The sequence below is a fragment of the Crinia signifera genome, chromosome 8 (assembly GCF_055691185.1).
Source record: "Crinia signifera chromosome 8, ASM5569118v1, whole genome shotgun sequence".
NCBI lineage: Eukaryota > Metazoa > Chordata > Amphibia > Anura > Myobatrachidae > Crinia > Crinia signifera.
In genome coordinates, this window is record NC_139224.1 from 120639041 (window position 1) to 120655045 (window position 16005).

General features: G+C 42.0%; 1 protein-coding gene across 2 annotated transcripts in view; it reads left to right on the top strand.

Moving 5' to 3' along the window:
- The first annotated feature begins 329 nt into the window (after nt 1-329).
- ARHGAP29 (Rho GTPase activating protein 29) overlaps nt 330-16005 on the top strand; it is a 113806-nt gene continuing 98130 nt past the window's right edge. Inside the window, exons 1-2 of one of the 2 annotated variants that reach the window (XM_083157069.1) lie at nt 330-528; nt 14188-14521. In XM_083157069.1, coding sequence (XP_083013195.1) covers nt 14260-14521 — 262 coding nt within the window. In that variant the 5' untranslated portion in view covers nt 330-528; nt 14188-14259. The remainder of the gene's footprint in view (nt 529-14187; nt 14522-16005) is intronic. The other variant, XM_083157068.1, reaches the window with a different exon arrangement.

Genomic DNA, 16005 nt, shown 5'->3' on the forward strand with positions numbered 1-16005 from the left:
CACGCAGCATGGGAAAAGCCACCTGTTACTTGTGCTTCTTCTGCTGCCGTGGCGGCGCTGTTGTGGGCCTTGTGGCGACTGGCGCTGCCTGCTAGTGTTTTCCACTAGCAATAGTCTAGGGTGGGCGCGGCCACGCAGCAAGGGTGGGCGTGGCTACTCTGCTTTGGAAGTGATTTGAGGAATGAGGGCGGGGCGCTGAGATTACAGCTCGGGGCGTGACGTGGCCAAAGGAGAGACGTAACCCTTATTGGGCGTGGTATGAGAAGATGCCCACGCTTTCTGGTACACGGGGGCGTGGTCGCCTGTGTACGTGGGCGTGCCCCGGGTCGCAGTGTGCTGGAGAGCGGTTACTGTTGCAGTCAGTCTGAGTCACACAAGAGGCTCTGTAGTTGGGCACACAGGAGGCGCTGCGTGGCGGCCGGTGCGGTGTGTATGCTTTTACTGAAACCGTTACTGGAGTTCCAGGAGACTGAGAGTGACGCGGCGCTACCGGGAGCCGTGGAGGGATGCTGCGGTTATACTCCCCAGGTAATGCCGGGGCTGCGGGACGCTTAGTCATGTGCTACTGGTGGTCGCGTATGTAGCGGAGTGGGGGTTTCTTCTGGTCATCTGACAGCAGCACTGCAGCATGGTCTGGGAGCACAGGACGAGTGGGCAGTGGTATGGGGGGTATGAGACTGAGGAATGAAAGATTTGGGGGGGTTCAGGAGTATTGGGGGGTATAGAAGTGGGGGCAATGTATAAGCTGCTGTCACTTCTGGCCTTTTTTGGGGGCTTGGATGTGTGTGGGGCAGTAAGCAAAGCTGGACAGGATTGGTTGTGTTGTGTTTTGTGTATGTGTTCTTCAGAAGTAGGGAAAGGGGGGGGGGGGTTGTTATATGCAGAGGTGGGGGTCCAGGTCTGAGGATGTAAGTGGTTAGATGTAAGGGGGGTATACAGAACTGGGATTGTGGCACTGATATTGGTGCACAGGCTGTTGGGGGTGGGGTGCAGAGGTAGGATAAATAAATCCATTTAGCTGTTGAATTTAGGAATGACCGGCATCTATCTGGAGTAGTCTGTGCTGTGTCAGGGGGTATAGATATACATAGGGGATGTTTGTGTGTAAAGGGAGCAGGAAGAGTTTGTGGCATTGATGTGGGGTGTGCAGGGTTATGACAGCTAGTGTGGGCTAGGAGCAGTCAGTGGTATATGGTCTATAAGAGTTAATGCACAGTGTGTACAGTATGTGCCTGGGTCAGTACTGTCAGAGTAGAACATCTGTGTTCTATGTGACAGGTAGTAGACCTGCAGATCTTTTGGACTTAACTATTACAGTCACAGGTGTTTGGGAAATCCATGCACCCTCTGATGTCTGTCAGTGATTAGTGATTGATTCTGTTACTTATAAATAGGCAATAATCCATATTTTTGGATGCTTGTGTCAATAAAAAATAAATGGTAGATCTGCTCTATAATTTTCAAGTCTGTCAGTTATCATTATGTGCAAAGTGTGTCCCTGTTATGTTTCTGTTTGATCGTAAATGTAAAAACTTTGTTTACGCCATGTGATCTCTAATAGTAGTTAATTCATTCCAAGCCACACATTATTTAGGATGCTTTGAAATCCCACTTCTAGTTTTTATTCGTTACAATAGTTTTAGAATAATGTTGAATACACTGAGGAGTTACTGTGTAACTATTGGGGTTCATTTATAACTTTTTGACGATCTATGCTCATGCTAAGTAGGGGTTTGTTTTTCAAACTATATAGTGTGTGCATTGGTTCTCAAACTGTGTGGCACAGGGTACGTTCAGGATGCCAAAAGTAATTTTGTGGAATTTAGAAAATTGTTGATACTCTAGGGCGCAGTATTTCTGGATTAGAAACTACTGGACTAGTATGATTATAATAATGTACTGGTTCTTAAAGTGTCTGTTTATAAATCCAAAATATGGGGGAACTTAATTGTGTTTGTTATGCTCTGCGATGAGTTCCCAGAGCTATTCAATTGCCCACACCGGAAACCCTGATTCACTGCATCTTCCGACTTAAGTGGGTTTACATAGCGCTGTCAATTGAATAGCTCTGGCCAGTCATACCTGAAGTTTAACTCTCACGGAATTGAATTCCCCACAATGTGTGTTAACACCTTGGGGGGGGGGGGGGGGATTTACTAAGATGGGAATAAGACTTCACATGTGATGTTGCTATGGGCAACCAATCAGATCCTGTCTACTATCATAAAGGGTGCTATATAAGAAGTAGATTCTGATTGGTTGCCAATAGCAACATCACATGTGAAGTGTTGTTCCCATCTTAGTAAATTTCCCCTCTTGAGTCCTGTTGGAGAAAGCGTGCTATATAAAGAAAACTACTGACTTATATAACATTAACTGCATGAAGTTTAATTATTTTAATACTGGAAACATTGTTATAGTGCAGTAATATTTTTTGGGGGGCTTTGATTTCAACTTGCCCCTGTAAGTATGTGCTGTGATATATGCCTGCGTATAAAAATCAGCATGTCCGGTGCCAGACCGGGCCACAATGAGTGTCGTTTGGAATGCCATTGCCAGCATTTCCATACTGTTGCAAGGACAGTTTGCCATCCCTCTCAGCTAATTGCATTGACCCTTATGTAGTTAAATGAGGGTTTTACAATACTTTGAACTTGTTTTTCTATCTGGTGTACTGTGTTTAACTATTAAGAGATTATCCCCACCTACCATGCTTCATTTCCTGCAAGTTTCTAATGTACAGTAAATCTTTACTAATTAACCCTCTGAATCTAGCAATGACCTGTAAACTTATGAAGGTCTAACTTGGGGAAATTGGAACATTTTGTCATGAAAGCAAGAATGAATGGACCTTCTCGGTCCTTACAATGATATTATATCCTCCCACTTTGGAAAATTCCCACCCTCTTGCTGTTTAGTTTTTGTCAGGTGGAAACCCCAGCTATAGACACAGAGGAGGTCTGTGGGTCTGAGACTACAATAGCATCATAATCCTTTCAGTCTATAGAATCTGTGATGATAGTATAATGTATGCAGTGAATGGAAATTCACACCATACCGTCATGTTTGCATAGTTTCCTGATTTCTAATGCAAATTGAATTTAAAGCTTTGGCATAGTGCCCACATATTTTCTCTGCATCTGACAGCAACTAAATTATAGCATTGGCACAGCAACTAAAATAGTTTATGATCATCTTGTGAAACTTTTTCAGTGGAGATTCTAGAAGAGAAATTTCTGAACAGAATTTTTTTGAGTTTGCAAAAGTTGTGAAACAGTATAGCTGTCCTTCCTTCCCTTTTTATTGTTCTATTTTTGAAAAGTTTGCAGACTGTGATCCACAAGCTCATCTAGATAGGAAAGTTTTTGTGCTGTTAATACTACTGCCTCTCCCCCTCTATACCCTTTTGCTATGGTTTTGTAGAACGGCCTATCTGGCAGTCCCATATAGTGTTCATTCTAGCACCCGCCATCTTTGAAAACCGATGCAGTTCCTCTTCCCTGCCTAGGGTGTCGCTGTCTGCTGTGCTGTTTCTAGCACATGTCTGTTTGCATATCAGTGCTGATATAAAGACCACACTGTGCTAGAAGCACTACAGCAGACAGCAACACCCCAGGCAGCGAAGAGGAACTGCATGGGTTTCAAAGATGGCGGGTGCTAGAATGAACACTACCATACATAGGAAAGAGACAAGTTAATTGAGGTTTAGTGATAAACGTCTTAACTCCAGATCCCAGTCAGTGTGAAACTTATCTTTGAGTTGATGTATAATATCCCTCAAGGCATTTGAAGGTTTACTGTATTTCTCCTAGAACTGCTACAGGTATGTTAGCTTGCAGCAGTGCAAGATGTTTTCGTGGATTAAATTAGTTATTGTTTTAAACTTGAATGGATTCATTTAGTTTCATACAGATATGCCTGAGGTTTAGGATTATTACAGTAACCTCACATGATTGATTTTCAGCATTTGCATCACTGAGCAATTGGCTTAAAAATAAAGGCGTTTCAGCATATTGTAAGGTTGCCGTGCTTTACATAGATAACTGATGTACAAAAGTTCTTTCTGAATCATGTTATGTGATAAAGTTTCCACACAGGTGCCCATTTTGAATGAGTCGCACTGGTGACCAAATTTGTTAATTGTGCTGCTTCCCAGGTTTATTTTCCACTCCAGTATGACATAACTACTTTAAAGGGATCTTTAAAAAGTCATCTTAATAGTGTCTATTGTGGGTTTACAGCTAATTAGTATTATCTGTCCCTGGGGGGCATTCTAGGTCTTGCTGAACAGGTGTTACACAATGCAGATGAGGTCACAGTTGCCACATTTCCTCTGTTTAAGTATCAGTACGGGACTTAATTTTTTGTTATTTATTTTATTTTTTGTGTAGAAAGTTTAGAAATTTTCCGATTTGATCGGGACCTATGGAAATATTAATTCATTGGCAATATTCCCCTAGCCGTTCTTCCGTCATTAAGTCCACTTCACTTGTTTGTGTTTTTTCTCCTGTACTTTCACTTATCCAATGTAACACTATTTATTTATGTTTCTTTCTATCCATATTTGCACACAAGATTGAGACCTATCCTCATTATCACTTTTTTCCAATTTCTCTTGGCTCTGCCAGAGTTCCTTCTGCTGGATGGTTATCAGCCTGCGCTCTCGTCCGTCTGCATTTGTGCTTTTCCTGTTAGTGAGTGCTATCGATTGTATTTAAATACTCCAGAGAGCGTGCGATTTGGCAGCTGAACATATGCAGGCTTTTCACTGTGGGCCCCCAGCTTCAAAGTCCAAGGAATCTAAGCCATTCAAGGGAAGAGGCTGCACAGGGAGAGATATTGGCTTTTTCAGTGGTCATGTGCGTTCCTGTTCAACCCCTGCAACCACAGGTTTTTGTGATTATACTTAATGCAGGGGAGATACAGAAATCTGTATTCCATACCTTGTCACTGTATTCCAAATATTAACCAGATGATTTTTTTTACGCTCAATTTTAAAATCCAGAAAGGCCTTTATAATAAACCTTATGGTATTTCACCCACTGAGATCTGTAGCGATTGCCACTCGGTTACTTAGGAGCTGATTGGTTGGTACTTTTTGTCTCGCCATTGTATCTCTTTTTAAGCTTTGATAAATACCCACCTTTAAACTCCCTTCCGATTCCACTTTATTATTGCCTGATTTGTAGTTAATGGCTTTACTCTGACAAACAATGACTACTCGTTAGCCAGTAATAAGATAGTTTCCTTTTATATCTAGTCATTCTAGTTTTAGCCCATTGTGTGTAACTTAATGATGATGCAGCGTTGTGACACACATAACACTTTTAATGTTTAATTTAAAGGACAAGTAAAGACACTGAAATTATTATCTCCATCTCACTGCTCTGCATAGTTTAGCATTGGGAGCCTGGTGCTCCTACAACTTAGCAGAGTTTTGAGTGACAGCCTTGCTGTATTTGGGATCATAGAGACATGGGAGGAGCTTTAGGTCTTTAATCAAATGGAAAGATGCTGGTGGAATCAACTTTTTTTCTTCAATTTTTCTTTTTAATAGTACAGTTATTTTTTTTATATATGTACTGTGTGCCCTACAAGTAGACACATGGTCAAGGTAAACAAAAATCATTTTGAATGTTAAAACAAAGCATATGAGGGGTCCTGCTTGTGAGAGTTCAAAGGTTTACAGGCTAGGGCAGTGTTTCCCAAACTGTGCATCCTGGGGTGCCTTGGGACATTTACAGGGGGGCCCTGGGTTGGTGGTTCAGGACCAATACACATTATTTATGGTTAATATTACAGACAAAACCAGTGCTTTTGGCTGACAAACAGAAGCATTTCCTGTCCACTACTTCATATAACATATAAACACAAATGATGTAATTTTATGTTTACTTCAGAATTTATCCATGCCAAACTATTTGCCTAGGGGTTCTGTGAAAATAATTGTTATTCACTAAGGTGCCATGATTGAAAAAAAGTTTGGGAACCACTGAGCTAGGCACAATCCTTGCTGTCTTTGTGTGTTGTAGGTAAATATATAGCCGGGTACTGGCACGGGTCAAGTCACATGAGCTAGATCATTTTGCTCTGGACTACAGGACCCCAGCAAGTTACTCCAGAATGGCAACCACACGTTTAGTCTGCAGAATGCACATGCATGTCAGCATTGCAGAGGCACATATCGGAACTGAAGTGACGGCTAATGTGATCACTTTGTTTCTTACACAAGCTCTTTTTGGAGTGCCTGCCCTGCAGGGCATTGGAGATAGCAGTGAAGCAGAGGATGGCAGGGAAAGGCAGTGGCTGGCAGGGGAATGCAGAGGGTGGCAGGAAGTCTGTCTGACGCCTCAGATCTCTAAGCCAGTGATGTAAGGAGTCTAAAGGGACCCTAGAATTCAACTGCTTTTTCAGTCTCCTTCGATCAGACATCAGCCTAAGGGTCAGCAACATGGAGTTGCAACCCCATACTGACCCACTTTTGGATCAGGACTCAGTTTGAGAATTTCAGAGCTACAGTCCTATTTCATACAGAATAATGTTTAAATAGCCAAGACGGTTATTTCAAGTCAGTGGTGATGATGATTGAGCATTAGGGAAGCTAGTCCTGGGATTTTGACCCAAAAATGCCAAGGTTTGAATCCCGGCATTGGCCTTCCTAGTCAGCATCATGGTGACGCTGGAAGCTTAATGAGCAGAAAATTGTACATCTAGAAAAGACAAATGGGTGAACTGACTGGCCAAGTCACAATAACAAATATTACAAAAAATAATGTTTAATAATGGAAGAAAATATACAATTATATAATTGATAAACTGTAATAACAGCTGTGTATTCAGGGTTCGCAAAAACGCGCTATAGCGCGTATTTTACCCTAAAACGGTCCCCGGGGACTCAGTTTTTAAAACTAAAGGGGTCCCCGAGGACGCGCTGTACTAATCCTGTCAGCCGCCGCTGCGAGCCAATCACTGTGACTGCAGCGGCCGCCGGGACCTAATCACTGAACAGTGGCCGCCGGCAGCCAATCCCTGTAGGTTTTATACAGTTTGCTGCCGCTGCGCACCACGCACCCTGCATGAGAGCAGGTTACCGTTTCAAACTCTGCATCCTAAGTCCACTCCGCTGCTGAGAGCGGGGGGGGGGACAGGATGGGATGCTGTAACAGCCGCTCTCAGCAGAGTAGATGAGCGCGCTGTCAGGGTGGCGGGGGACTGGATGTGGCTAATGCAACTCAGAGCAGCGTGTCAGCTATTCCAGCCACATCCAGTCCCCCGCCGCGCTGATAGCCCGCTCACCTACTCTGCTGAGCAGCATGTCGGCATGTTTTCCAGCCCCCCCCCCCCCCCACTGTGACAACAAACCTAATATGCTCCCCCCCCAATGGCAACCAGCATAAAACGTCCCCTCCCCATGTGGCAACCAGCATAAAATGCCCCCATCCCCCCCAGCATGTGACCCATGTGACCCCTGCAAGGAGCATGTAACCCCTAGCAACAAGCATGTAAGTAAGCAGCACTTATGTGCTATAATATATACTGGGCATTACAGTGTGTGCTATGATGTGTACTGGGCATATTGGTGTGTGCTATAATATAAACTGGGCATTACAGTGTGTGCTTTAATGTGTACTGGGCATTAGGGGGCGTGTGCTTTAATGTGTACTGGGCATTAGGGGGCGTGTGCTTTAATGTGTACTGGGCATTAGGGGGCGTGTGCTTTAATGTGTACTAGGCATTACGGGGTGTGTGCTTTAATGTGTACTGGGCGTGTGCTTTAATGTGTACTGGGCATTACGGGGTGTGCTTTAATGTGTACTGGGCATTACGGGGTGTGCTGTAATGTGTACTGGGCATAACGGGTGTGCTGTAATGTGTACTGGGCATTACGGGGTGTGCTGTAATGTGTACTGGGCATTACGGGGTGTGCTGTAATGTGTACTGGGCATAACGGGGTGTGCTGTAATGTGTACTGGGCATTACGGGGTGTGCTGTAATGTGTACTACTATGTGATACGAGCATTTTGTATAAGGGACTTTGTTTTTATTTTGGAATATATATATATATATATATATATATATATATATATATATATATATATATATATATATATATATATATATATATATATATATATATATATATATATATATATATATATATATATATATATATTTTTTCATACTTACCTGGTCCCCTGGTGGTGCCTCAACGGTCATACGACAGCCTTCAGGATCCTCTTCAGTTGCATCTCTGGTCCCAGGGGTGCATTGTGCGAGTGCCTGCCGGTGACATCACCGGTGCACTCGCGTAATGCACCCCTGGGACCGGAGATCATGCTGAAGAGGATCCCGGAGACCACCGTGGACATCGGGGGACTTAGTAAGTATGAAAAAAGGGCAGGGGGGTTAAAAAAAAATCTGACCAACCACGGTTTTCGGAATATTTCTGTTTTTGGAATACACGGATAAGGGAGACCCGACCTGTAATACTTTAGGGCAGTTTAAATTCTTGATTTACAATGGTTATTGGTAATCCCTATAATAGCCTTTGTTTAAAATATACATTATAATTGTATTCAATGCCTCAAACACAAAGCAGCAGTCCGTCTGCACCCCTGTGGTCCTTCTGCTGCACCAGCAAATACTTAAAATATTTTATGTTCTCCACAAAGTTTTATAGCTATTTTATAAAGGGTCTTCTGGAATGTTGCCTGGCTATCAAAATAAAAAGAGATTGGCTTTTGAATATCAAATAACTAAACGATAGGTGCTGTTACTTGAGATGCGCTGCTCATGTGTTGTCTAGACTTTCATTCTATGCCTGTGGCATATAAAAGCTCGAAATACAAGTTTAAAGAGTCAGGATACGTTGCTTCTAATCAATGGTGCCATTTTTTGGGATCATATGCTTGACAAATAACTTTAAAAATAGGATCTTAAGCACTATGACTGATAAATGGTAGCAACCTCTCTCCACCCCTCCTAATAGCTCCTATTATTGTGATGCTAAATGGTGTTAGCCAGACTGTGTTTGATCTATGGCGGTTGTCTATACAACTGTACCTTGTTATCCTGAAAACTAGTATCGGAGGCGGTGAGGTCTACATCAGATGTGACTTCACGTCTTGACAGCAAGTCTCCACCCAAACACACCTACAGTATCATTGACCTCTCACATAATCACAGGTGACTCCAGTTCATATTTTAGTCATTTTTACAGGTTCAGATTTGATCATTAAAAGAGAATTTTTTAAAAAAAATGTAGTATTTTGTTTAAAGTTAGTCGCCCCCCCCCCCTCCCAGGTTAACAGCTGCACTTATAATAATACAGGGGCAGTACAGAGTAAAACAGTGTCATCCATAAGCAACAGATGATCGTGTCTCAGTAGAAAAAAAGTCTCTAGGAAAAAAAAATCTTTTCCGTGTAGCCTTACAGGATTGGTTCCGTTAAGGACACCGTTAAGGTTCAGTATAAATGGTAACCTGGATCACTTGACCACTTGAACCCTTGCTGAGGCATTAAATACAGCCCACAATATTTATCAACTTGAGTACCCTAGCAATGTTATGGTGGATGCTTACTTTGACTCCTGTGTGTATTTAAACAAAGTAAAATTACATTAGTAGGTACCTGATATTTTATCATTTACTTTAGATTAAGAAAAGTTACCCACTGATGCTGCATTAAATGCCAGTGCACTGCATGTCAAACACGTGTTAGTGAACGCTTGTGGTCAGGGCACTTCATTGACCCCAATGCATTCATTTATGATGAATGCAAGTAAATCGAGCATTGGTAAGAGGCCTAGCTTCCTATTCCTAAAAGCAGATTCCTGCTGTGTCGTAATGGTTTTGTAGTATAAGCCAGCAGGAATAGTTTTAGACTCGCAGAGTTGCCAAACCTTTTGATTTTACTTGCAAATAAAGTAATGTCCCATATTGGCTTATATCAGTTTAGGAGCCTCTGACATTGTACATGTTCTGAAATATATGCTGTAAATAAAAAATAAACATCAGTTTTTTATTTTTTCCAATCAATTTAGGTAGTAATATGCATAAAATTGTATGCAGGCTACGAGCCTAGATAAAAACTATGGCGATCTGCAAATTTATTCTTATTATTTTTTTAAATAAACAAAGCTTTGATTTTTCCTAATACTATTTGTAAAAATAAGTGCAGTATTTTGCGTTCATTTGAATAATCAACCAGTATTTTCAGGACAGTTTTTCTTATTACCTTGACAATATCTAAAGGAATGTATGTATAACAGATGTAACCAGAAAATCATCACGGATGTAATCATCAAATACATTAATCAGGAAATGAAAAAAGGCCCCTTGCATTAACTGGTATAGGGTCATTTTACCTTTCTAACAATGTTTGCAGATGCGTACTAGATCTCATCATCCTTGTTTTGGCCATAACCACCCACCTCTGGCTGGATGCCTCACACGAACACAGAACTCTCCATTCTCATTTATATCAGTGACAATCTCACCAAAAAAGTGGACACGGGTCATGAAAAAAATAATTGGGGCTATTCAAAATATGAATTTCACAGTCCATCAGTCATAGGGGGATATGCAATCATCCGGCACAATATTTCTGACAGGGGGATAAGCGGAGGGGCCCTATCCAATGCTGTCTTTACCTACGGCATTGAAGAGGGTGCATGGCAGAATGAGCCCGACTTTAAAAGCTGCCGGGCATGTTCTGCCAATATCGGCCATGGATTGTCGTGATTCCGAAGGTAGATCGATATCATGATTATCATTTTTGTGGCCACACCCCCTTTCGCAGATCGGCAGGCGGGACATTAAATCCCGCCTGCCGATTTGCTGTCAGGCAAACAGAAAATGGGCCAGGATCACGCCTGTCTGGTGGGATCGAGAGCCGTGATCCTTTTTTTCTGGTCTTCCGTGTTTTTTTTTCTTTATTTTTGTAGCCTTTTATGTGTTCAGTCTAGCTCTGTATTTTCTCATTCTTTCTGCAGGTGTTATAGCTTCCTTCTTTGTATGTCTCTCTTGCATATTGTCCATCTGGGATAAGCAAGCTAACTTGTAATAACAGCTAACAGGCATATGTTGTTAGTGTAACACATGTAACATAAACTGTTACGTTAAGCATTTTACATAGGTTACAGTACAGAACTGCTAAAGGTAATACGTCTTGAACAAATGTCAAAGGAATTTTTAATCCTCTCATAAACCATTAGAGATCTGGAAATTATCATACATTTACTTTTTTTTTTTTTTTTTTTTTTTTTACCAAAATATGGAAAAAAATACCCCCCCAAAAAATTACGGATGTAACACTTACTATGTGCCACATGTAACTCTTCCATTAACATAAAACCACATGAAATACTGATTACAATAATGCAAGTTTTTTTACCCTTGTTTTCATAAAACGGCAATAGATAATCAGTGGTCACAATCGGTGTATGTAACCATTACTGAAATAAGACAAAATGGCAGCATGTCATGTGACACACTGTTACCAACTTTTTTTTTTTTATATATATTATAGACTATGACTGATGCACTGGGATATTCATATTTTGAACATCCCAACTTTTTTTTTTCATGACACATGTCCACTTTTTGTTGGAATTGCCCTTATCTTATATGCAGCATGTCTGACCTCTGACCCGATGTGCATGGGACCGAGCATCAGGTCGGAGCAGATGTGAAACACAAGCGATTTGGCCTGATTACAGGCGATTTCTCGGCCCGATACTTTGGAATCTGGCCAAATCGCCTACGTGTATGGTCAGCTTTAAAATTTGTCTGCCTCCATTATTCCAGATAGAACATTGCATGGAATTGGATTCAATGGCAGTCCATTATTAACATACATTTAAACACCAGGAAAGGAGCGTAATTTATGGTGTGTGATGATATTATTCTGCCTTTGTCGTAGTCTTGTGTACAGTTCTGTTCCAAAGGTTTTGACACAACAGTGATTTAAGTAAAGGTAAATCCATACTGTTTGATATGCTGGTAAACAGCTTTTGTATTGTCCAGTAACCCAAATCTAGCCTTCATTACAGAAAGACGTTCACTATCTAGTGAATGCTTTTACAACTGTTGGGAATTGACCTTGTGCTTTTAGGTACATGTGTGCCGCCTTTGGATCTGCTTAGAAATATGTCTTTACACCTGCAAACACGATAAAGCGGCACATTCAGTATTGGTGGCACACTCTGCCATCTTGGATTGGAGGCCTGGTACTAATGTGGCTTCTGTGACCCTTTTACTAAGGCCTGGATGTGCTAGCTTGGTAAACTTCTTGTATTGTAAACATACCAGTTCCACATCTTGAATGTTTGCTTCTTGCCCTGACCTACAAACCATGTCCTGTCAGTTGCCTCAATACTGCCCTCAGTGCCAATGTAAGGCTTCTCGCTACCCTAGGCAAAACTTCAACCTACTGCCCCAACCCCAAACTTCCATCAAAACCCAATCAAGTGAAAGTGTGGATGTGGCATCTTAGATTATCCTTCCTTTTGTGATAGTCACACTCTATGGTGCCCTCCAAATTCCAGCACTCTAGACAGCTGCCTATTGGTAGAGCTGGCCCTGACTGCTCTCCTATAGTGTTTATCTGTGTTGTGCAGAAGACCTGACAACAACTGAGTAGTGGTCAGCACATTATGGTTTAGGAGATGTTTAATGCGAAGAGCTTGCTATCCTGAGCACTGGCGCTTTCATAAAAGGTTGAGGATGTAGATGTCACATCACTGTGCTTAAACTGAAACCAGTTCAGAGACATTCTTGATTGTCTGAGTCTGCTAACATACAGCTTTATATATGAATTAAAAGTGCACTTAGCGGCCACACTGTGAACAAACAGGGAAATTATTTGCTTTGATTTACAGAGCGATAACTTTTTACAACCTATTAGTCAGAACAGTAGTCTTGTTTTACGCCACAGGAATATCTTTTGGAAAAAATAGTTTGTTGAAAACTTGTGTATACGCTATTGAATTATCTTCTCAAAAATAACTTTTACCAATGAGTTCAGTTCACCCTGGTAATAGGGGTTACGGCATAGATTGTAGTCAATGTCAATGTCTAGGTCAACAGTGACTAGGTTTATACCTGAAAATGGCCGACATTGGCATCGACACAAGATTTAGGTCTACATGGGCATGGTCAACATGCGGTATTCGTGTCTGTGGACATAGACACCATATAAGTGTACTGCGTCCCCTCGCTGTGCTCACCATGCTTTGGGCACGGTGCTTCACTGCACACGATTATATTCCCACTCTATGCCCACTTGTATAGTAAGTATGAAAAACCACATATAAAAAAGTTGACCTTTTATTCATGTGGTCCATGTCCATGTTGACCTTAAGCTTGTGTTACCCTAGGTCGACATTATAAGAAGGTCATGTTCACCATTCTTAGGTGCCGACCTAGTCAATGTTGACCATTAGTGGTTGACCTAGACATTGTTGACCCAGGGACCGCATACTGTGATGTATAGCATATGATAATGTTCTTTCTATTATTAGTGGTAAATTTACTTAAGCTTCTAAAAATTAAGAGGTGGTGTTGCCCATAGCAACCAATCAGATTATGGGGGTTATTCTGGTTTATTCACAAGGATGCAAATTTGCAGCCTTGCGAGTCCACCAAACCCCACCTTGCAAATGGTGGCCTGGCCGCCACCCATTCGCATCACATGTTCGCACACACTGGCTGTGAATGGATGTTTGACACAAACATTTATTCGCAGCCTGTTGGGGTAACACTCGCATCATTCGATGGCCACCGACTGATGTGGAAGGCACACGCACCGACTCAGAACAACCTTAGATGTGCGTGGGCATTCTGAAGGCAGTGGGTGAGCAGCTGACATCCGGTGATGTCAGCTACCTGCCCCCATGTCCCCCGGCAATTTCCATGGGAACTCCCATTGATTTCAAAAACATTGCGTACGGACCTGAATAAGGTCCTATGTCTATCATTTTGTAGGATGCAATAGAGAAATGGGCTATGGGCAACAACACCTTTTTTATTATTGGAAGCTTTTAGTAAATTTCGCTTTCCTTTTTTATGCAGTGACAAGAATGTATTTGCTTTCATAGACTTACAAACTCCTCGTTTTATTCCCAAATTAGAATGTTTATTCACATATGGACATAAATGCAGTAAATATGTTTTTCCTCTTTCAAGGTTTGAATCTGTGGCCGATGGAAAAAGAGTGGCACTGAATGCTGGCTGAGGGGCTCTCTGAAGCACGCTGGGATGTTGCGTCAGAACGGAGGAGGTAACAGGCGTGGTTTGGGATTTGCCCGGTTTTCTACCTCGAATTTCTTCACCATCTCAAATTCTTCCACCTGGGGAATGGGGAGAAGCACCAAAAGTAATTCTCTGAGCAGTATCAGCACCAATTCGGATTGCTATGACAGCTCTGTTGTGGATCCGGAGTACATCATGCAGCTGGTGAACGATGTCCGGAGGTTTGCTGATGTACTACTCTATCTAAAAGAAGCCTTCGTGTCTCCAGGTGAGTACTGCGATTCAGCCCAGTAGACTGTGGGTGGTTCCTTTGTCATCACCCGTGATCATGGCATGCATTGTTACACTGTACGGAGCACGATTCTGTGGCAGAATCTGTCTGATCTGGTGCCTAACACACTGCAGATTTGTATTGTATCCTTAATAATTATAGTGCTGGTGTATAATAATCAGCTTCTTCATGTTCTCTGTGACTAAACCAGGTATAGGCAGATGTTGTTATGGACAGGGTTGATGTGTTTTCTTTTTTTTGTTTTGATAACTAACCTGATCCGTATATTAGTAGCAATAGGTTTAAGTAGTAAATATTCTCTATTTGGCTACATCAGGGTTGCCGACTTTTGTTATCTCCTCCTCTGGGAGAAGACTTTCAGCAAGAGTTCGGGGGGGGGGGGGGCTTGAGCATGACAACAGTAAGCCCGGCGAGCGGGGGTTGCCCACCTTTCTGGGGGGCCGGGAGGGGGACCTGATTTTCAGGACCCTCCTGGCCATTCCAGGAGGGTAGGCAACCCTGGGCTACATCTATCAAATATCAAAAGTGTTTTAATCCCTTTGTAGCATTTATAAGTGCTGCAACCATTCCACCCTGGGATATGTGCCAGAATATGGATTCATAAAACCACCATTTATTGTGTACCTGGTGTCTGCATACAGTCAAGAAAAGCTTTTTGTGTGCTGAAACTATATTCGTATATGAGATTTGCTAGGGGATATTACCAATGCTGATATATACGTCTAAGAGACTGATGTATCAAACTTCATAAAGTGGAGAGTGATAAGCAACCAGTGAATGAGCTCATAACTTCCATGTTACAGGCTGGGTTTGAAAAATGCCAGGAGCTGATTGGTTGGTTGTTTATTACTCTCCACATTATCACTTTTTAAGTGGTACATACAGCTTGAACCATCCGGCCCTCAATGTTTTGATGCATGTGGTCTCCGCTCTTTTATAAGGCTTCTTATTAGTGAAAGTAGAGGTAAGCCCCACACACATTAAATTGTTTTTTAAAAGATATTGCTCTCATTTTGGCCCTTCTGAGAGACCTTGTTTAAAAATATTGCGCCCCCCCCCCGACACTCGTCGTCTGTGCAGCATGTTCAATGTTGACTATAACGTTGTCGTCAACAAGGTATGCAGCAGGTGATGACTATAACGATATTGTTTACCTGTGTCGTTCAATGGGCTTACCGCTATACATCATAAATGATATCGGCGGTAGAGCCCAGTAGTCTAGTGTCTATGTACGGGGTATAGAGGTTTACGTTACATTATGAGCATGCATCTGGATATTTGGTCTTATATAGTTGGATGTTGGATTCCCGGTAGACTCTCTTTAATGAACACCGCACTTGAACTATAGATATGGTTGTCTTGTATGTGATTTATGTGCGACAGCGACATGAATGTACTGTAGCAATGAGCCTCTTGATTGTTTAGTAAATAATAATGCGATTGAGAAACTGCTGGCATTG